Consider the following 27,045-nt stretch of genomic DNA (forward strand, 5'->3'; position numbering starts at 1 on the left):
TTAGGTATTAACTGCATAGACAGGTGTAAATTTATAATCCAAATCAACGTATTTAGTTCATCTAAAAGTCAAATTTAAGTAAATAAAACTTGACATGAACGTCTAGCATCACAGAGTTCTAAGATGAATCCTAAGATCCATGGTGAACACAGACTCAGAGGGCCAGAAAAAAGACAAGACAAGCTGAGAGGGATCAAAAGAGCATGTTTAATAATACTGTATTTATTTACATACACAGCCAATACAGCACTGTTCAATCATAAAACCATTATCCAAAAACACAAAAACACATCAGAAAACCAATACAAAAAACCTCAGCCTGTACTAAAACAAGACCCTTAAGTAGGCGATGGCACTTCCCACTGAATGACTCTTTTGCTGAATTTGGTAATCATTAAATTCAGCTTTATTTAATAGATTTGCTAATGTTAGTGTAACCAGCCCCGACACAGGTCATCAGCACTTTGTCCCCGCCTTTCTTCTCATCTTCACCAGGTTTCTGCGTCTCAATCTTGAACATGATCTGGAAAAAGTCTCGGATGTGCCGGAGAAACTCAATCCTGTGGGAGACAAAACAGGTTCTGTTATAAAGGACACGCATTCACAATGACCCTGGAGAGTCCACACACTGTATTTGCCCAGAAGTCTCTGTTCACGCTGTTAGACCTTCTAACCTCAGTCAACTCACACACTCAGAGCTGTGTGTAAAATCACCATCCCAAAGCCCTGGTACTGTACATTACACTCTGTCACCATCCCCTCACATACCGATAAACACTTAACTCTTTCTATGTGTTTGTCCAGTTCTCCCCTCACACTTCACCCTAGAGTGTCTTTAACTTTCACTGTGACTTTAATGAGGAGAGTGTCAGTGTTACTTCCATCACTGCAAACTCCAAAATTCTTTGGACAGTTTTTTGTTGCTTTGGCTCACTCTTCCAGCTCTTGGCTTATTTTGATCTGCAATGCAATGGATGAACCATTCTGTGTGTGTGTGAGAGAGAAAGAAAGAGAGACAGAGCGAGAGAGAGAGAGAGAGAGAGAGAGAGAGTGTATGGCTTATAGAGTTGAAGAGTCTTGATTCTAACCTTAGCATTTGTCTGTAGGGCTTGGATAACACAAGGAGCATGGAGGTGTCAATGTAAGTGAAAGTGACCATCATGAGGGGGAGAAAATAAATATGTAAGAATAAATATTAGTCTGAGTTACTGAAAAAAAATGTACTCAAAATCAACTTTTTGGTACATCAATAGCAAGAATGCACAGGCAAAACAGCAAAAAATCTGTTGCTGTCCAAAAACATCTGGATTTCCCCGTGTATGTGCATATAAGTGCACGTGCCTTTGTGTACATACTTTCTGCATTGTTATGCAACTTTTACAGCTCACTGTGTATGGTGTGTGTGTGTGTGTATATAAATATAAAGCCATTTATTATGCCGTGATTATACACATATGATACACAACAATAACAAATAACATTCTTTCTTTAGTCATTATCATCTGTACTTGGTCTGTTATTTCAATATGGTAAAATCCTCCTGTTTTTTTCTGTACCTAGCGCATACAGCTGCCTCATTGAAATGTTTTAACTTTCAATTGACCTGGATGGCCCCCTTGTGTATCTGTGTTATATCTAAAAACCCGTTCACCACAACAAAATGAGAAGCAAAAAAACTGAAAACAGCCACACTGCAGTAGACACCATAAACAGGAATTTGTTTGGAGATCCACTGTCCTCATGTTGTGTGAGACAGAGCTGATTTTAGAGCTGAAAGAATACAAATACTAATATTTGCGATATAAACCTTTCACACCAGACCAAACCACAACAGCACAGAGTACCAAACCCACGACAGCACAGAGTACCAAACCCACGACAGCACAGAGTACCAAACTTGGTGCCAAATGAAAACCGCTGCCTGCCACACAGGGCAGATCCACAGGAAATCACTGCATTTTGGCCAGGGCATCCACACACTGACGTAGAGTAAAAACAAAAAGAATGATGGGCAAACGTCCTCAGAGAGAGGCACTGCACTGCACTGTGTTGGCTATCCTAATCGTCAGTTATCATAGTACTGCCAATCTTCAATTATCATAGTACTGTACTGCACTGCCAATCTTCAGTTATCATAGTACTGTACTTGGTTTGGACACAGCACCGGTACCATGATAACTGAAAATGGACAGTTCACAATCATCGCTGTGGTTAAAGACTCCTCAGTCCTCTCATTTCCTTTCCATCACAGCAAGTTTCAGTGTGACAGTGATGCTCCAACTGCTATGTTTCACATTACAGACGGAGCTCTGCAGTTGACATGCTGTGTTGTGCTGGGCTGTCTTGTTTTGTGTTGTGTTAACATGAGCTTGAAGTTTTGCTTCATTAGACGGTAACCCCACTCCCTAAATTTGCTGAGCAGTTTTGACAAAGAGCAGCTGCTCTGGCAGTGTTGTTACTGCCATCTTGTCTTCCTTTCTGATGAGTTGACAGTTTCATTCAACCTGTTTGGAAAATCATCCACTAAATGACTCCACACATTCAGTTTTCATTTAGTCCTCATGTTTCTCATCCTTTATTTTTACTTAAGAACATTCCATGGGAAGTTTTCCAGTTTTCTGTGTATTTCCATCACACAAAAGTCTAGTTCTAACACTATTAGAACAAATTCACAACCCAGTGCCGTTGCAGAGACACCCCCTCCCTTCAAAACAACAAGTCAAATGGTTACACGCAAACGCTCAAGGCCGATGGTGCAGCAACGCAATTTTTCCAAGAAAAAAGGTGTTTACACTTCTCAGGGTCACTTCCTGCAACTGGACCTTTGGATGGCACTGTGCTAAACAGAGCAGAGAGGAGAGAGGAGGGACAGAGAGGAGGGAGGAGGAGCAGAGAGGAGGAGAAACTTACGTGTATGGAGACAAGGGTCCCAGGAGAACTTTGGACACGTCCTGCTGGCCCAGTGTCATGTACAGCAGAGCCAGACTCTGATTGGTCGAATCCACGCAGCCACCCTGGAAACAAATAAAGACAAACTCACCATGACTGACAAAACACAGTTCAACAGAATAGATTTTTAAGACCAAACCTGGATGGTAAGAGAATCTGACTAAACAGGTTTGGGAACAATGAAAAAAAAACTACTACTGTTGGTTAATAAGGGATTAGACAAAGCGGACATTCTTTTTAAACTACAGAAGAATTAAACTGTCTTATTACTGTCACTGAGTTTCACCAGCATGAATATACAGCAGACAGGGATTAATCACACAGTCAAACCAGTTCCATCGGTCATCTCAGGGCTGAGGTACGGACCTGACAACAGCTGAGCTCAGGACTGACGTACAGACCTGACTACAGCTGTGACTGAGAGCTTATTATCAGAGGAAAATCAGACATGACCAAGGGACCAGTATGTTGACTGAACCCTTCCCGGACTTTTGAGATGGTAAAACAGAAAGACAGAGGGTGTGTTCTTCTCCTTCACGGTCGCTCTAATGACCTGAGGAATGGGAGATATGTTGGCAGTGTCTGTTCATTAGGCGATATAATTCAGAGCCATCTCCACACAGACGAGTCCCTCTGCACTCAGACTCACATGCTCTGGACAAACAGCTGGACGAAGTGAGCCTGATTCATTCTCTTAATCCTATAAGAGAACTGAGGCAGTATTGTTAGTGTACACCTTCACCTCCATCTGACGGCTCTCAGACCCCGGCTCATCACCCCAGCCCTCTAACATGTCTACACTCTTACAGCAGAAAACCAGATACACTGGCCTATGCAAACTCTTCAGATTTCACGCTGAGTCGTGACTTGCTGAAAGGTTCTGTTCAGGATGCGTGTCAGTGAAATGAGTGACAGTTTCTCCAATAGTTAATCAACCAAACACACAATTAAAAACATCAATTAGCAAAGTCGTCTGTCATCAGCTCAAAAGAGCTCCATTCACCAATGTCACATTTCTCTCAAGTTCCAAAATAAAAACATAGTAAGAGTGTAACTGACACCCAGACTAACGAAGAACTCTCTCTCTTAGTCTGTACAGTGAGCAGGAAATCTGTCCTGCAGCACTGAACACCAAAAATGCACCAATCAGACCCTCAAAGGCAACCTGTCCTACAGCACTGTACATCACAAACGCACCAATCAGACCCTCATAGGCAACAAACACACTGAAACTGAGAAAACAGCACACGTGTGGGCCAAAACAGGAACATCAACTCTTCTGTTAGTGTGACACTTACCACTCCACTGACAGGCAGCCCTCCTCTTATTTTAGGTGTCTGGTAATAAACTAAAGGACCAGACCTTATAAACCATCTTGATGCAGTCAGGTCTCACTGAACACAGAGAACCACGTTGTAACTGGACAGCCTGCTGTCCCCAGTCTTTACATACTGAACTTACTGACACACCCCAGTGCACATCACCTGCCACAAACCACAGACGAAAAGTCCCTAACATTCTCGGCTATCAGCATCAGTTACACACTCCCAGACACACACACACACACACACACACACACACACACACACACGATAAGTGCTAAAGAGGCAGCTAATTTAATTAACAGTAATTAAAGTACAGCCACACATACACTTTTACGTGTTCTATTCACCCTGAACCACTGGCAGTGTTGATTATGTCTCACTGAAATCTCTGTCTGTTTGCTTTATTGAAATTCCATGTGAAACACACATGTTAAATGACAGCTGAGAACCTAGTCAGTGCTGCCATGTATGCTGTCATGGATATGTACGCTGTCAGGGATACGGATGATCTTTGTTGGAAAAGTTCGAAACCTTCCAGCCATGGCTCCTCTCTCCTCCCCAAGTTACTGCTTAAAAAAAAATTAAAAAAAAACAAAAAACAAAAAAAAAAACAAAAAAAAAACAGGATTTGCCACCAATGGCGTAATTTAGTCAGTGGGTCTTTCTTTCAGTCACTGAAAGACTGCTTAGCTTAACTTAGCTTGAGGTAGCTTAACTTTCAGGTAAAAAAGTGGGTGAGGAGAGCGTGTGTAAGCAGGGTGTTCTGCTCCGGTAAGCCTCGTCCAGGTTTCTGCGACACTGCTAATGAAAACAGACAGACAGACAGACAGACAGCAGCCCCAGGGCATGTGACTCTGCTCATGTTTGGCATCGTTCAGTGGAACAGAGACACTGCTCAATTCGATTAGGCATCGTTCACTGAGGGCGAGTGTGATGGTATGCCACATGTCTTCAGTCAAAGCGCCACAGCTACATACAGCCATCAAAACAGGAGGAAAAAACGTTTCACAAGAAAAATCCATTCATAAAATACACAGACATCAGGCATTTAAAAACTGTGTTGGCATCAGAAATGAAAAACAAAGCAACAAAGCATGAGCTCACTACCAAACAAATCATTAAATATTAGACAAATCAGAGACAACTGGACCAAAACAAGTCAGAACCAGTCAGAATCTGCACCTCTACAGATTACTGAGGAGGGGGTTTAGTTATACAGGCCAACTTTACACCATCACACAGGGCAACACACACACACATATAGAAGACACACACACACACACACACATATAGAAGACACACACACACACACATATAGAAGACACACACACACTCCTCTCCACTTGTGCCCATTACAAAAAATAATGATGACTATTGAATCACTGAGGATTCTTAATTCACAGATGGAAAAAGAACATAAAACATGGAGCCAAAACAGCAGAATCACTATTCAAAGTATGAAAGCTGAAGATCTGCATCAGGGCTTTTAAGAGCGGACCAGAACAGATCTCCTCTTTGTATCATTCAGACACAGACTCTTTGGTCAGTACCTTAAGTGGACCAAGCCTTCTGACATGAGTGGCACTTCATCCCTCACACAGTCCAGAACCAGAACGTTGTAACATGGGAAAGGCAATGATGCTGGCCCTGTACCAACAGTCATATAAACACTAACACAATGTTTCAAATGACCGAATTAATTACAACATTCAGCTGTGTACATCACACATGAAGTTGGCATCACTTAGATAACAGTTAAAGCGTCAGCTTCCAACCTGGACTATCCATAACTCTTGTTTCAGTGCCTGATGTGGATTTGGACACATTTGACAAGTGAGCACAGTAAGGAAAACAAGACAACCCCCACAAATGAAGGTGACATTAGTATCCGTTTAGACACCCAGAATGACAGTTATAAAGCTTTATCAGATTTAATGTCACAGATTCACAAAGACCCAGAGAGAAAACAAACTTACATCACGCTTCTCCAGACCTAAGTCCCCCTGTCTTGACAATCGGAGTCTGACAGCAGGCTGTTTACGGTGAGGTCTGTTCACTGGGCACTGATTAACTACAGAGCAAACAACCAACACACACTTACACAGGGCCACTGCTGCTCACTGTGTACTTCAAATATTAACCCTCCTCTTCAGGGAAGCCAAAATCACCCCCACCACCCCCACTCCAACCAGCCAATCACACAGCTCCGTCACACAGGGCCTGAGCCAGAGAGCACAACAATATTGTGCATTCAAAACCAGAGATCACCAGATTCAGTTCACTAACACAATTCACATGTTTCTCAGACAGCCCAGGAGGTGTGTGTGCTGGGGGGCATTCAACATACTGAGCCAGCAGCCAATCAGTATGTGTGTTTGGTAATGGTCAAGCATGGTCAACACACAGACACCCTAATAACCTTTGGCGTTTCCAGAGGGCGGATGCAGGCTTTGCTTTCATATGTTTCCCTGGACCCCTCAGTGCTAAGTGACTTTATTCTACTGTAGTCTGTTAGCTTTCTGCTTTACATCTGTTCATCATCCCCTCTGCCACCAAGAATGCCTGAGACAGAAGATGCCACTGTATGTACCTGAGCCTGTTTTTTTTTGTTTTGTTTTTTTCATTAAGTTAGGATGTTGCTAGGTAACATTACTGGGAATGCATTTGGATGTTGCTAGGTAACATGCGTTCCAGAACAAATCTTATTTGATACAATAAAACATTTTGTCTCACTTCTACAATATTTTAAATTTAAAATAATGAAAGTAGAAACTGGGTACCAGAAAATATGTACTGGTGAATTAGAAAACTGATAAGACACGCACAGTACCCTGGAAAAACTCAGTTACCTATTAGACGACAGGACTAGAAAGTTCTACGACTTATGGGATCCAGCTCTTGGTTAAACTGAACCAACAGTGACACAGATGTCATCTGGTGATACTGTCATGACAGTCACAAAGAACTGACACAGTGTCCTAATGGTCCAAAGGCCAAATGATTAAATGCAACATGACGTACTCTTGATTTATTCTGTGATCAAATGGGTTTTATTTCTACTCTTGTATTTACACTTGTCCTACAAATCCTATCCATTGCTACTACTGCTAAAGACTACAGGTGTGTACACATACACACAAACACAATACATATATATGTGTGTGTGTGTGTGTGTGTGTGTGTGTGTGTGTGTGTGTGTGTGTGTACATACACACACACGGCTCCACAGTGCAATAAAAATCTGAAATCTGTCAAGTGCGACTAGACATTTTCATTGGTCGCACTGGCGCAACTGATATTTAGCAGGTCTATCTCTTTGTGTGTGTGTTTGTAACGTTATTTTTTCCCCTCCACACGAATTGTGCGAGGACCTGCCCTTACTCAGATATGATAAAACAGCCAACATTACGCATTGCAATTATTGCAAAGAATGCAGCCAAAGCATGGCTGAGAACAGTGCTTCTGCTGTCGCAGCATTGACGTTTCAAATTGAAACGTTAAAAAGGCAAAATGTTTCCAAGAAACACGTCTTGCAGTGGTGTAGCCAGAAATTTATTTTCGGACAGGCCTCGGCAAAAGCAAGTGGACACAACTTTCACTCACGGTGCATCACTAGTCTACACATTCTTTATAAGCTACTACTGAACTGAATGACAGGTCAGACACCCCGTATCACAACTGTAGCGTACTCAATAACCAAGCCAGTCCAATCCTCCATTCTTTGTTTGCACTGACACTGAATATGTAGTAAACCACGGAATACTGCCACATTTTTTCCCCATCAAGCACAGTTTAACTAAACACATGCCTTGTCACAACAAACACACAATTCGATGCTGTCTCAACACCAGCGGGGTTTCCGTCCAACTATTTAATGCAAATAGCGCTTAAACTTCGCATCAAATCTTTTAAGTCATGTAAGAATTTATTATGCTGTAAAGAGGTGATTTGCATAGGTTAAAATGATATTGGTTGATGGAAACAGGTTTAACCAAATCAACAAGGGGTTTGTTGCGATTTTCTCTTGTATTTCCGTTAAAGTTGCCTTTAAGCCCGTAGCTGTTCACAACTCCTCCCGCGTTGAGTAGAGTTCACATATTTAATCCGCATAACAGCTGATGGAAACGCACACAGACATTTCCTTGGCTGAATTTTCCTGATGGCACTTAAAATATGCGAATGTGTTGGGTGGAGAACCAGCGACTAACTCCTGTTGAAAGTTCACATAGCTGGAACTATGAAGTCGAAACCAAACTTGTTAATTGGCTGATGTAGATGTCAGTCAAACCCTTCAAGCATTTAATTTTTTTTATTTATTTATACGGTAAATAAATAAATAAATAAATAAATAAACATAAATGGACACTGAAACCCAGAACAACAGTCTGTCACCAAATTTTAATATGAAAATTACAGTTATCGTAACTTCTGTGAAATTTGGGTGAAATGCATTCTGGGAAACTTGACTCCCCAAGTCCACACAAGTCACCTCCTGATGCATCCTTGATAAAACCCACGAATCAAGAGCACATCTAGATATTTGATCTGTTGGCTAGACATGAACTTTGAAATGGGCTGGGTCCGAAATGGCATACTACATACTACTCGTATAGTGATCTTGACGTAAAAGTACTAAGTAATATGCAGTACACGAAAAATAAAAATTTTGCAGTACACGAAAGTTACCCAGATGATGTACTACTCTGGCGAATATTTGCAGTATACAACCAGAGCTCACTGCGTTGGGTACTGCATCCCATGATGCAACACGGCGATTGGCAAGAGCCACGAATTTAAAAAAAACATGGCGGACAGCAACAGAAGCGGCTCCAACTTCAACTCCAGCTGCAGTTCCAAATATATCATGTATAAATGTATCAGTTGCATATTTTGGTGTAATAAGTCTTAATATACTTTCTTATAGGGCTACTTTTGATAGATATTTGTTGTAGTCATGTGTTGTTCGATTTTAACAGAACAAATAGCCCAACCGATAGCAAACGTGTAGTACACTACATGTAAGTTCTCATACTTGCATACCATACTGTATACTAGGGTGTGGAGTAGTGTGCAGTACACAGTGTATACTGGGCCAGTATGCAGTACTCTAGTATGCAATTTCGGACACAGCCATGAAACAGTACTTCAGCCGTGACTGATGACATTTCACAAGTCCAAAAGAACCCAAGTACAGGGAAGAACGCATATTGAGAAACAGCTTCAGTTTCTTCTCCGATTCCATAACTGAGCCGTAACTTAGCAACTGAATTAGCACATGTTCAATGATGCAGCCTCATAAGCATGGCAACTGTAAAGCCAGCGCTTGAGGACCCTCCTGTATCCTTCAGGTCTCCTGTTTGGGAACATTTCAGTTTTCCAGTGAACTACAGTAGCAATGGGCAAGGACATGTGGATAAGACGAAGGTAGCGTGCCGGCACTGTTCAACTAAAATCGGGTTTGTTGCTGGCAGTACGTCAAACATGATTACTTTCTTTTTTTTTTTTTTACACTTAGTTTTTATTGCAGGTGCTGCAACTTATACAATCATATTGTATAGTTTTTCCTACTGTTTTTTTTTTTTTTTCATTTTTCTTCAGCTGTATCCACATAGTTCATACATAGTTTAATATTTTAACAATTTAACTAAAGCAAAAAAAAAAAAAAAAGGACAGGAGAAGGGAGGAGGGGGGCTGTGTGTGAATGTGTGTAATATTATAGGTGTGTGTATATGATAAGTTGAGAAAATTCAGATATTTTATGTGGGAGGATTTAGATCACAATGCTGTGTTAATATAGCAATGGCAGGGCTCCACCTTTTAATAAATACATCCTCAAAGAGTATGTTATTTGTTCCATCTGATGAATTTCCCATATTTTCTCAATCCATATATTGTATGTTGGGGGAACATGTTTTAACCACTTAATTGTGATACATTTAATTGCTGCCCTTAGCAATATTTGTAAAAGATATTTCTTAGCTCTTCCCTCAATGCCTTCTGGTATTGCTCCTTGCAATGCCACCTTTGGATCTTTTGTGAAATTTTTGTGGAATACTTCTTTAAGTTAAGTTTCAGTGATTGCACACACACAATGTGAAGTGAGCAGTGACTTTGTCCTCTGCATTTAACCCATCCAATACACCAGTAGTGAACACACACAGCCTTCCTTGGTGAGCGCCCGGGGAGCATTGGGGTTAAGTGCCTTGCTCAAGGGCACACAGCCATGGATGTTGGGCCTGGGAATCAAACCGGCAACCCTCCAGTCACAAGCCCGGTTCTCTACCCTTTAGACCACAACTGCCACCTCTTCCCAAAACTGTCTTACAAGTCCAATAAACATGGGTATGATTGCCAATTTGTGTGTCACAGTTTCTCCAACATTTATTTGAGTTTGTTGGATTCATTTTAGCCACTATTTGTAGTGGTCGGAAAAAATCTCGTAATTATCTTCCATTTTTATTCCCTCCATGTATTTGAATTGGTTACCAGATGTCCTTTCAGAGCATATTTCCTCACACATGTCCTGTGGTATTTCTGTATCCATTTTGGTTTCTCATCTCTCTTTTATCTGTAGTGTATTGTTCAGATTCATGCCTAAAAATGAGGGATGTCCCAATCCGATCTCAAAGATCGGTATCGAGGCCGATCAAGGCATTTTTAACTGATCGGTATCGGCTTTATTGAGTACGACCCTAAGCCCGGTTCTTTGTTTTACGTCAGCTGTCACAAAGGTGTCATAAACGGAGAGTATAATTTGTGGCAGGACACGGCTAAAATGTTTGCAGTGTGGAAATATTTTCAATTGGGAAACGAAAGCAGTCCAAGAGCCACTTGTAATGTTTGTAATGCCAGCATGTTGTGAGGCAGTAGGAGCTGCGTTCAAAAGGCTATTACCACTTTGATATGGCACCTAAAAAATAAACACTCAAAGGAATACAGTGAGTTCACTCAGGCAAAGGTTGCTCCAAAGCAACACACATTGGAGGATATACATTTAAAGGAGAGAGACATTTCCTCGAGACAGTGACAAGGCTAAAAAGATTACTGAGAGGGTAACTGAATCAATCGCTTTGGATGACCAGCCCATCGCTGTGGTAGAGAATACAGAAGTGCTTTCAAATTCAGCAAACTGAGGCGAACGTTCCAGGGGACAGGGTACTCTTCTAACTTTTAAATTTAAACTTTTTTAGGTCCGCATACTCCGAGAACATTAATCCTCAAGGCTACTAACAACCAAGGTATCATTTCAAAATTGAAACACCTAACGCTTTACCTGTATGTGATGTATGCGAGTTAGTCTAAACTAACGACCACAGAGAGCAATACAGTTGCTTAACTAACGCTAAAGATTGAAAACGATAGCATACAAAAAGAGGCTTTCAGAAAAATTATGAATGAAACTGATGAACAAGTTAACCACTTGAATTATTGTAAGAAGATTAAATAAAATTGAACACTTACATATATTTTCTGGTATAACTTCCATCTGGGCAGTGTGTGTTCACAAATGTTTGCAGTGAACTCAAAGCAAACGAAAAACTGTTTGAAAATGTTTGCGAATGTTTGCCTTTATTTGCTAAAACTCAGGTTTACGCCGTTTTTTTTGTTTTTTTTTAGCTTTTGGAGCCAGGTACGCCCAACCCTCTCGACACTACATTTCAGACACTGCCCTACCAGAGCTTTACAACAAGGTTTACTTTGTTATTTTGTAAAATAAAAAAAAAATGATAAAAAAAAAAATGAAGGAACAGCATGGATGCAGGCAATTTATTTCTTAATGCACTGCTGTTCAGTTGTCAAACATATACATTGAATTGATTTTGCCTTTAATGTACTTGAAATGTGCACTGTGCAACTGTATTATCTAGGAAAATACAAGTATCGCATCAAGACTTGGTATCAGCAGATACTCAATATTAAATGACTTGGATCAGGATCAGGGGCAAAAAAAACTTCGTAAAGATGACATATACCTTTCTTGTCCCCATTCTCTGTTTGTAATTTTATCAAGAACTCCTAAATTGGAGTTAAAAAGTTCCTCAATTGTAAATATCTGAAAATTCTGTTAGGAAGCTTGAATTCCCCTCTTAGCTGATCAAAAGATTTAAAGCAGCCATCCTTATGGAGTTGGCATAGATTAATGAATCCATATGCTGACCATTTTCTAAAGCCTGCATCTATATTGGAGGGTGCAAAATATTGGTTAGTACTGAAATTACTTTAGGTAGTCCAAATAATATTCTTCCTCCATATTTTGTGTGATAGTAGTCCATTCACCCATTGGAATTTCTCTTAAGGGGACGTCAAGAAAAGGCAATGTCTGTAGGGGCCTCATACAAAGACCTTTTTCGAATTTGAGCCAACGTGCATGTGAAAGATCCTGAATCCATGTTGTTAAAGGTTTCAACTGCGCCGCCCAAAAATAATATCTTAGATTTGGGAGTTTGAGCCCTTCATTTGATTTGGGTAAATGCAATGTTTTTAAGTCTAATTCTCGGGTGCCTTCCTTGCCATTTAAATTTTGAAATGAGCCTGTCCAATTTATTGAATGTGGATTTAGGGATATCAATGGGTGTCATCTGGAATGGATATAGAAGCCTGGGCAGCACATTCATGCGTACACTCACGATACGTCCTGATAGAGACAGGGGAAGTGTGGCCCATCAGTCCAGATCCTTACTGATTTTCGGATTATGCCTTTGTAATTTGCATCATAAAAATCTACTAGTGATGAAGGGATTTGGATACCAAGGTATTTAATGCCATCTTTGGGCCATTTAAACCCACTCTGGAGTTTGACCGTTTGTGAAATTTTACCCCCCAAGTCCATAGCCATTGTTTTATCAACATTTATTTTATAGCTCGAGAAATACCCATATTTGGAAATAAGGTCCTTCAAGTGTGGGATTGTTGTTGCAGGTTCTGCAAGATATAAGAGCACATCATCTGCATACAATGATAATTTATGCTGCTGTTCATTTATTGTCAGTCCACTTACGTTATCGTCGTCTCAGATTAGCTATGCCAGTGGCTCAATGCTGATATCGAACAGAGGGGGCCATAAAGAGCAGCACTGTCTGCATCTGCGTCCTAGTGTAAACCGGTCTGATAAAGACCCGTTTACTTTAACTACAGCTTGTGGATTAGAATACAATATTTGTATCCATTTTATGAAACTGGGGCCAAACTGGAATCGTTTCAATGTTTGAAATAAGGATACTCGGTCAAACGCATTCTGGGCATCCAGCGACAGTATCATTGCTTCCTCTTCCTTGACTTTTGGATGGGTCATTAAATTTAGCAATCTTCTGATGTCATCCCTATAGTATCTCCCCATGATAAACCCAGTCTGATCAGGATAATTTCCATGATAATTTTATTGACAGGTCTTGCTAGAATAGCTGTTAGTATATGTAAATCTGTATTTAGCAGTGATATGGGCCTATATGATTGGCATTTGGTGGGGTCCTTGCCTTCCTTATGTATTACAACTATTGTTGCCTCCCTCCAAGAGGAGGCCATGGTTCCAGATTGTAAGGAATGATGGTAAGCTTTTAACAGTAAAAGTGATAGTCTCTTTAAACGTTTTATAAAATTCATTAATATATCCATCTGGCCCAGGGCTTTTGTTATTTTTCAGTTTAGAAACTACCTGTTGGACTTCATGTTCCTTGATTGGCTCATCCAGCTCTTTTGCCGTAGATTCAGATAGCTCTTTTAATTTGATGTCTTTCAGAAATTATGCCAGTTCTTTCTCATCCGTACAAATATCCATATTTTTATATAGGGACTTTTGCAAAGGATTCTGAAATTTCATCAGGTTGCAAGTGTTAAATTATCAGACTTTAATTTCTGTACTATATTAGACCGTTGCTGTTTTTAAGTCTTAATGCTAGCAATCTGCTTGCCCTGTTGCCATTTTTGTAATATTTTTGTTTTGTAAACCCTAAATTGCCCTTGATCTTTTCGGTGGGTAGGCTAATTAGGTCTCTGCAAGCTTGTTTAAGAGCGTTAAGTAGGTTGGGAGTTGGTGTTCTTTTATGTTGTTGCTAAAGCTGCCTTATTTTGTCTTCTAATCCACATTGTTTTGCTTCCCTTCTCTTCTTTCTTGCGCTTGAAAATGAAATAATGTGTTCTCATATTCCTTAGCACAGTCCCATAGAGTGAGAGGTGATATTACAGGTGAGGTATTTGTATCCAGGTAATTCCTTAATTCAGTTATCAATTTGATAAATTCTTTATAATTTAAGAACGATGCATTTAATCTCCATTGTTTAGTTTTTGGCCTGTGACCTATATCCCATGATAATGCAAGAGGTGCATGATCAGATATAGTACTTGATAAAATCTCTATGGCCCTTTTTACATCTTGCATTAAGATCCGATTTTGGTGATCCAATCACAAGTGGACAGCTCTAAGTACGTCCATTTACACCTGGCTTTATAATCCGTGTCTCGAGTGACCTCACTTCCCCGCTCTATATGCAAATAAGCACGTAAATCATTTCCAACATGTTTCATGTTCATTGAATTTCAGTTTTGCTTTTTGCTTGGAAATAGCGCTTATGACATTTGAGATGTTAGACAAATTTGGTGATCATTGATCGCTGTTTTGGGACATCACAGCACGTTAAGCTGTTTCCTTATAATGGGCGTCAGTGGAGGAAAAAAGACGCTTAATGTGAGAACCACAATACTCTAAGGATTTCGATTTTGATTTTTTTGACAGGAGGAGAAATTTGGTGATCATTGATCGCAGTTTTGGAACATTAAGCAACATAAGCTTTTTCACGTTAAACGTTGCTGTTTTGAATCGGTGGGAGGCACCAATGCACTTCCCGTGCCCAGTCTGTCAGAAATTAAAAGAAGCAGAGAAAGAAATCAAAACAATATCCATTTCGCCTGTCATTGTTGTTGTTGCCTGTTGACGCACTTTAATATGACGCCGTTGGCGAGCAAATGTGTACATACGCGGATGAGTGTACATACGCGGATGAGTGCATACTTCCGCATAAGCAGAGTACGTCAGTTGAGTAGGCGGTCGTTCAATGTGGTCAAGGTCACAGTGATCGGATCTTGATGCGACGTCAATGCGCATTGGATGCGTTTACACCTATACTTTTGAGCTGTCCACTTGTCATCGGATCACCAAAATTGGATCTTAGTGCAAGGTGTAAACAGGGCCTAAGTCTTCTATCCTGTGTATCTCTGCTTTGGGGGTAAAAAAAGAGATCTGTTCTAGAATAGTATGAATGCTTATGTGAATGAAGAGTGAAATCTCTGCCCTTAGGGAAACTATTTCTCCAAACATCCGCCAGGCCTGACTCTGTCAATAAGGGTCTAAGCATTTTACTCCTTCTAGAAGTAGGAGTTTTGGAGGTGGGTTGCCTATCCATAAACTGAGACATCAACACAGTTGAAGTCCCTTCCTAGCAGCAGAATACCAGAGCTGTGCTGTAGTATTATGTTTAAGATTGTATTAATGAAACCAGGCTCATCCTCATTTGGGGAGCATAAATGTTCATGAGAGAGACTTGTACCCCATCAATTAGTCCATTTATCAATAAGAATCTTCACTCAGAGTCTTTGTGGACTGTAGTTGGTGTAAAGTTAACCTGTCTGTGTATCAGAATAGATACTCCTCTCTGATAGGTGGGTCTCCTGTAAATATACTATTTGGCAGTTGGCCCTTTTGAACTGATTAAGGATTCTCTTCCTCTTCATAGGATGATGAGGACCTTTAACATTTTAACTTATTACCGTGAGTGATCCCACGACTCAAAATTAGAATATGGAAGAACATTCATTTTGTCCATGAATAAGGCAATGAGGGGGAAGGCAGAAAGAGAGGAGGAAGTTTAGAGTGGAGCGTAGTATACAATATCATCTGCCTTCATATACCCACTCCACCTGTACAATGTAAGATGTGTGCAGATGTGTGCAGTAAGTTTGGGTGGGGGTAACAGAAGGGACTTGGGGTGTCTAAATAAGAAAAAAAAAGAAAAATGTGATTACTCATATGATTACTCATTGGAGATGGCATCATTCAAATGTGAATATCACCGTTACAAGGACAAAACAGAGTGGAGTACAAACTGGAAATTTTGGCCAGTTTACCACTGTTCACAAGTTTATTCACAAGTAAACTCATATTAAATGAAAAGAAATTTCATGTTTTGCATGTCTTTTTTCACTGTACCGAAACCATACCTAACCATGACTTCAAAACCGAGGTACGTTCTGAACCGTGACTTTGGCATCCCATCATACCCGATATACGTAAACACACACACACACACACGCACACACACACACACATATATATTAGGGGTGTAAGGATGCACCAGTCATGGTTCGGTATGTACCCGAGTTTTGAAGTCACCGTTCGGTAAGGTTTCGGTACAGTGAAAAAAGACACGCAAAACATGAAATTTCCTTTCATTTAATATGAATTTACTTGTAAAATTATAAACTTGCACAAACTTATAAACAATGGCAAACTGGCAATAATTTCCAGTTTCCTCTCCACTCTGTTTTTTCCTTGTACCGGTAATATTCACATTTGGATGATGCCATCTCAAACGAGGTCATGTTCGACGTACTGCCAGCAGCATACCAGATTTCAGTTTAACAATGCTGACACGCTGCCTTCGTCTTATCCACTTGCCTTTGCCCATTGCTACTGTAGTTCACTGAAAAGCCGAAATGTTCCCAAACAGAGGACCTTAAGGATATGGGAGGGTCCTGAAGGTCTGGCTTTACGGTCGCCATACTTACGAGGCTGCATCATTGAACATATGCTAAGTTACGGTTCCGTTATGGAATCGGAGAAGAAACTGAGTTTTTCATTTTAGTTCCGCATACAGAAATGTAGAAGAGAGGGCACACTGTATCTTGTCAAGTATCACTTTATCCGCTGGCATTTCGGTCGACCGACCATCAGAGCATAAAAAAAGCTATGAACGTAACGCGTGTGGTTATACCTAAACTATATTCACTCAGGTCACAACACGCAACAAACCAAACAGCCTGTACCAAATATGTGTATCGTTATACCCCAAACACAGAATATACAACTTGACATAACTGACACAACGGTTGGCTGCGAGCTGGGGATGGGAGGTGGAGGGGACAGGGGATTGCGGTTGGAATAAGGAACCGCGGCATGAGACCGTGGACATTTGTATTGCCGTTTCAGTCTTGGCTTCAGAACCATTATACCCTGATAGATAGATAGATAGATAGATAGATAGATAGATAGATAGAGATAGATATACACACACACACACACACACACACATATATATATACATACATACATACATACATATATATATATATATATATATATATATATATATATATATATATATAATAAAAATAATGTATATACACACACACACACATATGCATACATACATAAATACACAGGGGTTGGGCAAAATAATGGAAACACCTTGTTAAATAACAGTTTTATTATTCAATATTGAGTTGGTCCTCCTTTGGCAGCAGTAACTACTTCAGTAAGTCAAGGAATCGATTCATACAACTTTTGGACAGTGGCTAAGGGAATTTTAATCCATTCCTGAAGCAAAACCTGTTCCAGTACTCAGAGATGATGGTGGAAAGAAGTGGCTCCTTACTTGCTGCTCCAAAATATACCAGAGATTTTCGATTATGTTAAGATCTGGTGATTGTGGGGGCCAATCCAAGTGTTCAACTTCACTATTGTGCTCTTCATGCCAGTCTTTAACAATTTTAGCAGTGTGAATTGGCGCATCACCGTCTTGAAAGATGCCACCACCATTTAGAAAGAGTGTTGGGACCATTGGGTGAATTTGGTCACACAAAATTGACAAATACCATGCAGTTCTAACAAGGACCAAGAGACTTCCACAATATTGCGGCCCAAACCATCAGAGAACCGCCTCTATGCTTAATGGTTGGGGTCAGGCAATTGAAATCAAGGGCTTCTTTTGGCTTCCTCCATACATAAATTCGTCAGGAATGAGGAAAAAGCGTGAAGGATGATTCTTCAGAGAAGATGACATTCTTCCACTGGTTCACTGTCCACTTCTGATGGTCTTTGCACCATTTTAGGCATTTTCGACCATTGACGGGGGAAAGAAAAGGTTTGGCAATGGCAGCCCCTCCATGGTATCCAGCCGCATTGAGCTCTCAATGAACTATTTTTATTGATACTAGGTTAGCAGGATGTTGGTTTAGCTCTACTTTAGTAGTTGTGGTTCTGTGATTTTTTGACACAATGCGTTTTAGTGCTCTGCAGTCACGTTCACAGAGTTTTGGCTTCCATCCAGAGTTACGCTTCCCAGAGCTAGTTTTTGGTATGCCATCATGACTTTAGAAACAGTTCCTCTCGATACGTTAAACAACTCAGCCTTTTTGTAACTGAAGCGCCAGCCATTCACGCTGCAACAATTTGTCCTCTTTGGAGGTCTGAAAGGTTGCACATTTTGACTTATAGGCCTACTAATACACAGACCTGGGAATCGTATCAAGTCTGAACGTCAGCAAATTTATAGGTCTTGAAATACCATGTGTTTCCATTATTTTGTCCAACCCCTGTGTGTGTGTGTGTGTGTGTGTGTGTGTATACACACACACACACACACACACACACACACACACACACACACACACGTATATATACATATACGTATACATGCATACACAAACATACACAGATCAGAGTGGGTTTTTAAGCTGGGTTTTTTGTGTTTTGGAGAGGGTCAGAGGAGGACAGTGTAGTACGGCCCCAGGTTTACTTACCCTGTAGATTTCCTCCAACAGTAGTTTGGCGCAGTTCCTGCCCAGGTCTTCAGGGAGCGTGGGCTGTCCTCGTCCCTGTGGCGAGGACGTCAGCTCCGCACTGAGGAACATGCCATCCACTGTCTCTGCCACCAATGTCAGCCCAAACCCAGGAGACCTAACACAACAAACGCCTTTCATCTGAGGACTACAACACTATAAATCCAGGAAACCTAACACAACCGCAGACACACACACACACACACCCCTTCCACTTGAGGACTACAACACTATAAACCCAGGAAACCTAATGCAACCACAGACAAACACCCCCCCCCCCCCGGGACTACAATAATACTATCTTTATAGATAATACTATTCCATAATAGTATAATACACAATAATACTATTCCATAGACACATTCAGTGTATTTTCATTCGTACTTTATTATTCGGGAGCTGATTAGTAGAAACTGAAAGAAAGAAAGAAAGAAAGAAAGAAAGAAAGAAAGAAAGAAAGAAAGAAAGAGACAAAAAAACAAAACAGAAAACATACTTGCCCGAGTGTCCTCCTTTCATGTGGTCTGTGTAGATGTAAATATCTGGGATAAATTTGTTTAAAACGCCTCGGGCCGAATCCACAATCCTGTTGGCCATCTGAGGAGACACTCGCACAGAGTATCTGAGGAATTTGGGGTCAAGGGGTCAGCAGACATATGAATCACACAAGCAGGGTTCGACATAAGCAATGGCCTGACGGCCCGGGGCCAGTAAAAAAGTATGTCAGGCAAGTTGATTGGCCAGTCGCTGGCCCGTTCAGGTCAGTGACAGTGTTTCCGCCAATTACAGTCACAAGTCAGTTCACCTGCGATGCGAAAGCTGACCCTCAATTTAAAGTTTTTTTCTTGCAGTCAGTATTTTCACCTAGTAAAAGTTTCACTTCACCCAGTAGTTTGAAAATAATGTCAAAGGAAGTGTATGAGGCTACAAAAAGAAAGATGGGGTTCCTAGTGTCATGGAAAACTCAGTACACCTGGGTGGAGGAAGCTAATTCACTGATGTCAGGAGGCATTTTGCATGCGTTGTAAAAAACGAACTCTTAATTGTGGTGTTGAGTTAATTTGGTGATTTAGTCAGGGATAACGATCGACAAGCTGTCCCGATATGAAAATACTGGACCAGATTCAAGTCACGGTGTTGCAAACTCACCTATGTCAGGAGGCATTTCGCATGCTTAGTAATAAATGAGCTCCGAACTGCCTACTAATGAATATTAAAATTTGCAAAATGTTTAAAGAATAATATTAATCAATTCTTTGTTGTTTGGAATCATTACAATGTAGCCTATATTCAATTAATAAATAAACAGTTTTATGGAAAAGGTTCTTTTTTCTCTTTTTAGAGAGAAAAAAGAGTAAAAATATACAAGGGGCCAGTAAAACTCTGATCTGGGGGAAAAATGCTATACTGGACACTGGCACGAGAAATGAATTTTGGGTTATATGTCATTTCTGTCATCAATTCAAGAATTAAAATGATCTTTACATGTTTAAGCCTTAAGGATACGCTGTTCTCTTCACTAATGCCTTAAGGATACGCTGTTCTCTTCACTAATGCCTTAAGGATACGCTGTTCTCTTCACTAATGCCTTAAGGATACGCTGTTCTCTTCACTAATGCCTTGAGGATACGTTTTCTTTTCACTAATGCCTTAAGGATACGCTGTTCTCTTCACTAATGCCTTAAGGATACGCTGTTCTCTTCACTAATGCCTTAAGGATACGCTGTTCTCTTCACTAATGCCTTGAGGATACGTTTTCTTTTCACTAAAGCCTTAAGGATACGCTGTTCTCTTCACTAATGCCTTAAGGATACGCTGTTCTCTTCACTAATGCCTTAAGGATACGTTTTCTTTTCACTAAAGCCTTAAGAATACAGTGTTCTCTTCACTATAGCCTTGAGGATACGCTGTTCCGCGGATCCTCTTGATTTTTCCGGCCTCCGTCATCTGAACAGGACGGATGGTTCTCCGCACAGGACAGGTAAACAGCACCTCTCCACCGCCCCCTGGGGCCATTCCTCTCTTCACCACCTAAAACACAACACGACCTCAACCTGAACACAAAACGAGCAGCAGGGCTCCACACACAGCAGTATCTCACTGCCCTGATGTCAGAGGTCATCTGATGGACAAGCCAACTGTACAGAATCACACCAACACAAATGGTCCTCAGCCTTACAACAGCCATCAACAAATAGCCATAATCAAACTAACAATCATCAGTAATAAAACAAAATTTATCCACAGTTTTCGCAATAACTCTGTGCTCTAACACATAAAACCTGCGAAATGAGTGTGAGAAGAAAATGTGATTCTTTACCTTTATTTCCAAAGACTCGCCATCAATGCCAAATTTCTTCATCAGAGGAATAGCCGTAGCTTTCAGCAAGTCAACCTGCAGACAGTCATACGCTGTCAACCTGCAGACAGTCATACGCTGTCGACCAGCAGACAGTCATACGCTGTCGACCAGCAGACAGTCATACGCTGTCGACCAGCAGACAGTCATACGCTGTCGACCAGCAGTCAGTCATACGCTGTCGACCAGCAGTCAGTCATACGCTATCAACCGTCAACCAGTAGACAGACATACGCTATCAACCGTCAACCAGTAGACAGTCATACGCTATCAACCGTCAACCAGTAGACAGTCATACGCTATCAACCGTCAACCAGTAGACAGTCATACGTTGGTTTAATATGAATTAAATATCAGTTAAAAAAATGCCACCAAACAAACACAAAGCAGATTATTGGACAGGTTACTCATGATTACTGACAAGATTACTGACATAGCCACCATAACAGCTGTACTATGTTTCCTGTTTTATGTATAATTAAACTGCATAATTGCAAGTATTTGTTGTGTATGAGCGCAGTCTGATATTTAGTTTGATCTTTACTCACTGCTTGTTCTTAAGCAGCTTTGTTGGCACAGGTGTAAACCACTTGCACGTTTTTGTAATATTTTGGAAACTGTGGGACATACCATTAGATTCACAAGTGTGAAGAGTTTCTCCAAAATGTTTGATGTGTCTCTAAGTAGGAGAACCATGCAATAATGCTTAGTCCAAATCCAATGCATCATGGAAGGAATGCACTATACCTACATGATTGTTATTTCTGTGCTGTGGTTTAAGTTTCCTGCATCCACACTGTTGCTTTTAACGTCGCAGTTCAAGAACCGTTATTCTACAGACTCAAAAACAACCCTCTAGTTATTTAGCTGTGTTTGTTGTAAGACAACAGGGGGAAGACTCACAGATGGATCGGTCTGGTCGTTAGTGACGCCTTTCAGAACGGCTTTCAGGGGGCTCTTCATGAACGGCGCCAACATGATCAGTGCTTCCAGGTAATACCCCACCGCGCGTTGGGTGTTACAGTCATGCTCCACGGTCCCCCCGTACAATAACCCCGGCTGGTAAAAGAGCACGGTTCCTACAGGACAAAACGCCGGACTCTTATAGTTACGACAAAGACACAGCCAAAGTGGTTAAAAACAGGCTGGGACTTCACATTTCCTTCTGCAGTACCAGAATATAGCCACTGCAAGAAGCGCCCCTGCTACACTCTCCATAGAAAAGCGTTTTGCCTTCGCTGCAGTTCGTCATATCTGAGGTTAAAGCCGTTTACGAGCTTTCACAAACTTACCCGTTTGGTTGATCTCAATTCTTGTCCCGTTGGTTACCTTATCGAGAAGTCTAATGAAACTGGCTTCAAAATCTAGGAAAAGACATTACGTTATGCCGTCTCCAGTGCCGTATAAACATGTAAACATGACAGTTACGTAAAAACTACGAGCCAACAATTAACTGTACAAGGGAAAAATGTGTGAAAAATAGTCAGGAATTAACCATTAATGCGATACATTTCGTTCATCTCTGGAGCCTGCGTTTTGATTACGTGGGTCATGAAGTACTCCATATGATGGAAACACATACATTAGATTTACTAAAGCGTTTTTTAAGAACAAGACGTCTTGTTTTAGCGTAATCTGCCAAGGCAACATAATGTTCAAACTCTTACAGGTGCCAGAAAAATAATGGACTAATAGAGTCTAACGTGAGTTGAATAGCCAAAAATCAGTACTACGTCACACTAGTAAGGGAAATTTTGTTTTGGCTTACCGCGCAAACCAGGATTATCATCTTTAGGTCGTATGTTTCGGATTTTAACCCTTTTCCCGCTCAGAGTGGAGAGCACTAGTCTCTGTCTGAAGAAATTACAACCCTCATAGGTTAGGCTTGCCATGTTGTTGCAAACTGGACATACTCACCCACGTGTAGAACAAGGCACCCAGAGAAGACGGGTTAAAGGTCACCGAGTAGAGGAACCTACAAGGGCCAATTTTCATCCGGAGCATCGCATTAATAACACGAACCAGAAGGTGGCGCCATCGATATTTTAAATGAAATGGTCCCGCTCCCAAATTATTCAATTAACACCTTCTGGAGTTGAAGCCAAATCATTAGTATGATACTGATGTCCACTTAAATGATTGAAATTACATATTATATGCCATTGTATAATGGAAAGTTGGGATCAAATATATTAACCACAGAAATCTGAGGTTTCTCAGGAAAAGTTCCCAGTGCAGAGGCACAAAAATGTAGCTAGTCCACTGCACCATGTTCTTGGTGCTATTTAAATAATCTACGGTGGTCTTTGGTGTAAATGTGTATGTGTGTGTGTGTGTGTGTGTGTGTGTGTCTTTTTTTAATAATTTACTCCCCATCACAAGACAGCAGATCCACATTTAACAAGAATAACTGCTACATTCTTCCCGTCTGTCTTTATGCTAAAAAGTATCCCCCTGAAAAAACCTGCAGACATTGTCTACAACCACTGTCATGTGAAGAATGACAGTTTACAGCCCATGGCATACCAATACATAATTCGTACATTTTTTCTGTCCTGTAACTTTTTTTCTTGTTTCTCAGGAAGCTGGTGAGGACAAGGAAGTGGTGAATCAAACCACTCACTCTAAGATCATAACAAAGAGGTGAGTCTTTGTATAGTCAGCACAAGAAAAGATCTCTTAACATTCACGGGAGCGATGTGTCACCACACAGTGATGTCAGTGAAGCCTGTAGCATGAGAGTACTGTTCATTCAGTACTGTTAACTCACGGAGCAGGAAAAGAGTTATTGCTTTAAAATATGTAGTGGAGGACGTCCCTGTTGTTCACATTAGTGAGGCGGAAACTTGACTCCCACAAAGAAGATGTCCATGTCTAAAACCTCTACAGATGCGGCTGTCTTCAACAGATGCAGTTTCATTCCCTGAGTGAACAAACCACACAGAGAAAACATGAGGGTTCACAGATATATGTGACAAACCACAGAGAGAATACATGAGGGTTCACAGATATATGTGACAAACCACAGAGAGAAAACATGAGGGTTCACAGATATATGTGACAAACCACAGAGAGAAAACATGAGGGTTCAGATATATGTGACAAACTACACAGAGAAAACACGAGGGTTCAGATATATGTGACAAACTACACAGAGAAAACATGAGGGTTCAGATATATGTCAGAATTATTTACTCCAGTCTATGTAGCCTGTTAAAAATCTGCCACACGCTCTGTGTCACTGTGGGAGGCTGTGGAGAGAACGTGCAGATCCCTGTTTTCAGACTGGGCCTTCTCTTACCCACAACAGGAAACTGGAGTTTCCCGTCATTGACAAATCCTGGATTAACTGACTGTACACCGTACGGACAACAGAGAGTGCACATGTAAAACGTTTGTGGTAGCCTCCAAACACGGCACTTTGTTGAGGTGCTGTCGTTTGTGCCAGAGGTGCATCCTTCATTTTTGATTAACTTTTTCAACCCCTGCTGTTTCACACATCTACTGAATGGAATAAAATTGTTCATGTTGTCACTGTGACAGCGTGGCAGTGATCACAGACCATCAGACAGTCAGTTTCACAGTGCTCTGTGCACATTTCATGTCCGATGAAGCTACATGGAAGGAAAGTGTCAATAAAGACTGAACAAAGGTAGGTTTGTTTGGTCTGTTAAAGCACGATGTGCTTACACTAGGACAAAGGCTCAAGCCTAAATGTACAGCTGAGACTAACATTTCTCATTTGTTTCACACCTAGCTCACACAACACCCCCTTCTCAGCTCTCACAGTGTTTTTATCCTAATAGGGTTAATGTAAAACTCCAAGTGTTACAGTAACAAACTACTAAACACAAATAATGCATGTGAACAAACTGTGATTTATAAATGCAACAGCAAGCCAGAGACACAATAGCAAAAATAAATATAAAACACAACGAATAAAGCATATAGAAATGTTAAAAAAATGAAAGAAACTACAAAGTGACTGCACCGGACTCCCTGGCGGTGCAGTCAGTCAGTCAGAGTGTGACTGACTGTCCAGTGTGACTGTCCAGTGTTACTTTGTAACACATATTTAGTAAAACTAGCTCCAGCTAGTCAGACTCAGGCTGACTGTAGCCTAGGTCCAGGCAAAGGAAAACACAGCTAGTTATCCCTAACCCTAACTCTAACATAGCCAGTTGTTTTCTCTTGTTACTGTATCTTTTGAATTTGTTTGCATGCCTTTCTTTTGAAATTGTGCTCTATAGTTTGCATGTACAGTAACCCTACAGTGTATTAAATATGATCAGTTTGTCAAAGAGCACAGATTTTTAAACACACACCGTCCACTTTTTTAGAAACACCAGCCGTGTAAATCCTCCTTGCTGGTTTACTATGAGAAACTATCGCCCACCTGCAGTCATGCACAGTATGTGTGAGCCATCCTATAGTCCTTTATCAGTGCTTAGTTTTTCTCCACAGGACGACTGTTGATATTTTTGGGTGGTAGACCATTCTCAACCCAGCAGTCACACTGACATGGTTAAAAGCCCAAACAACACTGCTGCGCCTGATACACTCATACCAGCGAAACACCCACTACCATGACACTACCATATCACTACCATGACACTACCATATCACTACCATGACACTACCATATCACTACCATATCACTACAATGACACTACCACGACACTACCATATCACTACCATGACACTACCAAGACACAACCATATCACTACCATGTCACTACCATATCACTACCATGACACTACCATGACACTACCATGACACTACCATGTCACTACCACGACACTACCATGACACTACCATGTAGCTACCATATCACTACCATGACACTACCACGACACTACCATGTCACTACCATATCACTACCAAGACACTACCATGTTACTACCATATCACTACCATGTCACTACCATGATACTGCCACAACACTACCATGTCACTACCATGACACTATCATGTCACTACCATGTCACTACCACGACACTACCATGTCACTACCATATCACTACCAAGACACTACCATGAGACTACCACGACACTACCATATCACCGCCATGACACTACCATGTCACTACCATATCACTACCATGCCACTACCACGAAACTACCATGACACTGTGTGGGACCTAGCAGAATGTTTTCTGCAGTATTAAGGTCAGAAGAGATGCATATGTCACTCATACAAAGCATACATAACTGCAGGGTTCCCATTTTTTTCTAGAGATCATTTTCCAGGACTTTTCCAGGACATTTTCAGTGACGATCTAAGAGGTGTAACAGACAGTGATTGCACTACACACTAATTTGTTCCTGTCTGTGGAAATCTGATTTAAAAGACATGCAGTCTATGGCTATAACTTATCTATGACATTATCTGTTACATGCTTAGAAATTATGACAAATTGATCATAGAATAATGCAAACACACCTGTAGATTTACAGCACTTTATTAGTATAATGAAGTCACAGTGATGGTTTGGGCAACTCTCACCTCAGCCTTCTCTTTTCTCTCTCAATTTCTCTAAAAGATAAAAATTAGGTAAGAATTAAGTAAAACATAAAGAGCC

General features: G+C 40.8%; 1 protein-coding gene across 1 annotated transcript; it reads right to left on the reverse strand.

Annotated features, from left to right (window-relative positions):
- Positions 1–187: 187 nt before the first annotated feature.
- On the reverse strand, positions 188–23,378 carry rcl1 (RNA terminal phosphate cyclase-like 1). Its single transcript, XM_030784985.1, has 9 exons — positions 23,231–23,378; positions 22,755–22,826; positions 22,366–22,541; positions 21,424–21,498; positions 21,010–21,134; positions 19,600–19,725; positions 19,065–19,221; positions 2,911–3,014; positions 188–560 (listed from the first exon to the last, which is right to left on the reverse strand). Exons 1-9 carry the CDS (start codon positions 23,352–23,354, stop codon positions 407–409), a joined length of 1,113 nt encoding a protein of 370 aa, XP_030640845.1. The 5' UTR covers positions 23,355–23,378; the 3' UTR covers positions 188–406.
- Between the last annotated feature and the right edge of the window lie 3,667 nt (positions 23,379–27,045).

This window comes from Chanos chanos, chromosome 9 (genome assembly GCF_902362185.1).
Source record: "Chanos chanos chromosome 9, fChaCha1.1, whole genome shotgun sequence".
Lineage (NCBI taxonomy): Eukaryota > Metazoa > Chordata > Actinopteri > Gonorynchiformes > Chanidae > Chanos > Chanos chanos.

What these genes read in the sequence shown, in the direction of transcription:
- rcl1 (XM_030784985.1), bottom strand. Translation starts at nt 23,354, where the DNA reads ATGGCAAGCCTAACCTATGAGGGTTGTAATTTCTTCAGACAGAGACTA. An exon ending in AATTGAGATCAACCAAACGG is followed by an intron (nt 22,542 to 22,754) that starts GTAAGTTTGTGA and finishes TTTGTCCTGTAG; the next exon opens with GAACCGTGCTCTTTTACCAG. An exon ending in GCGAGTCTTTGGAAATAAAG is followed by an intron (nt 21,135 to 21,423) that starts GTAAAGAATCAC and finishes GTTGTGTTTTAG; the next exon opens with GTGGTGAAGAGAGGAATGGC.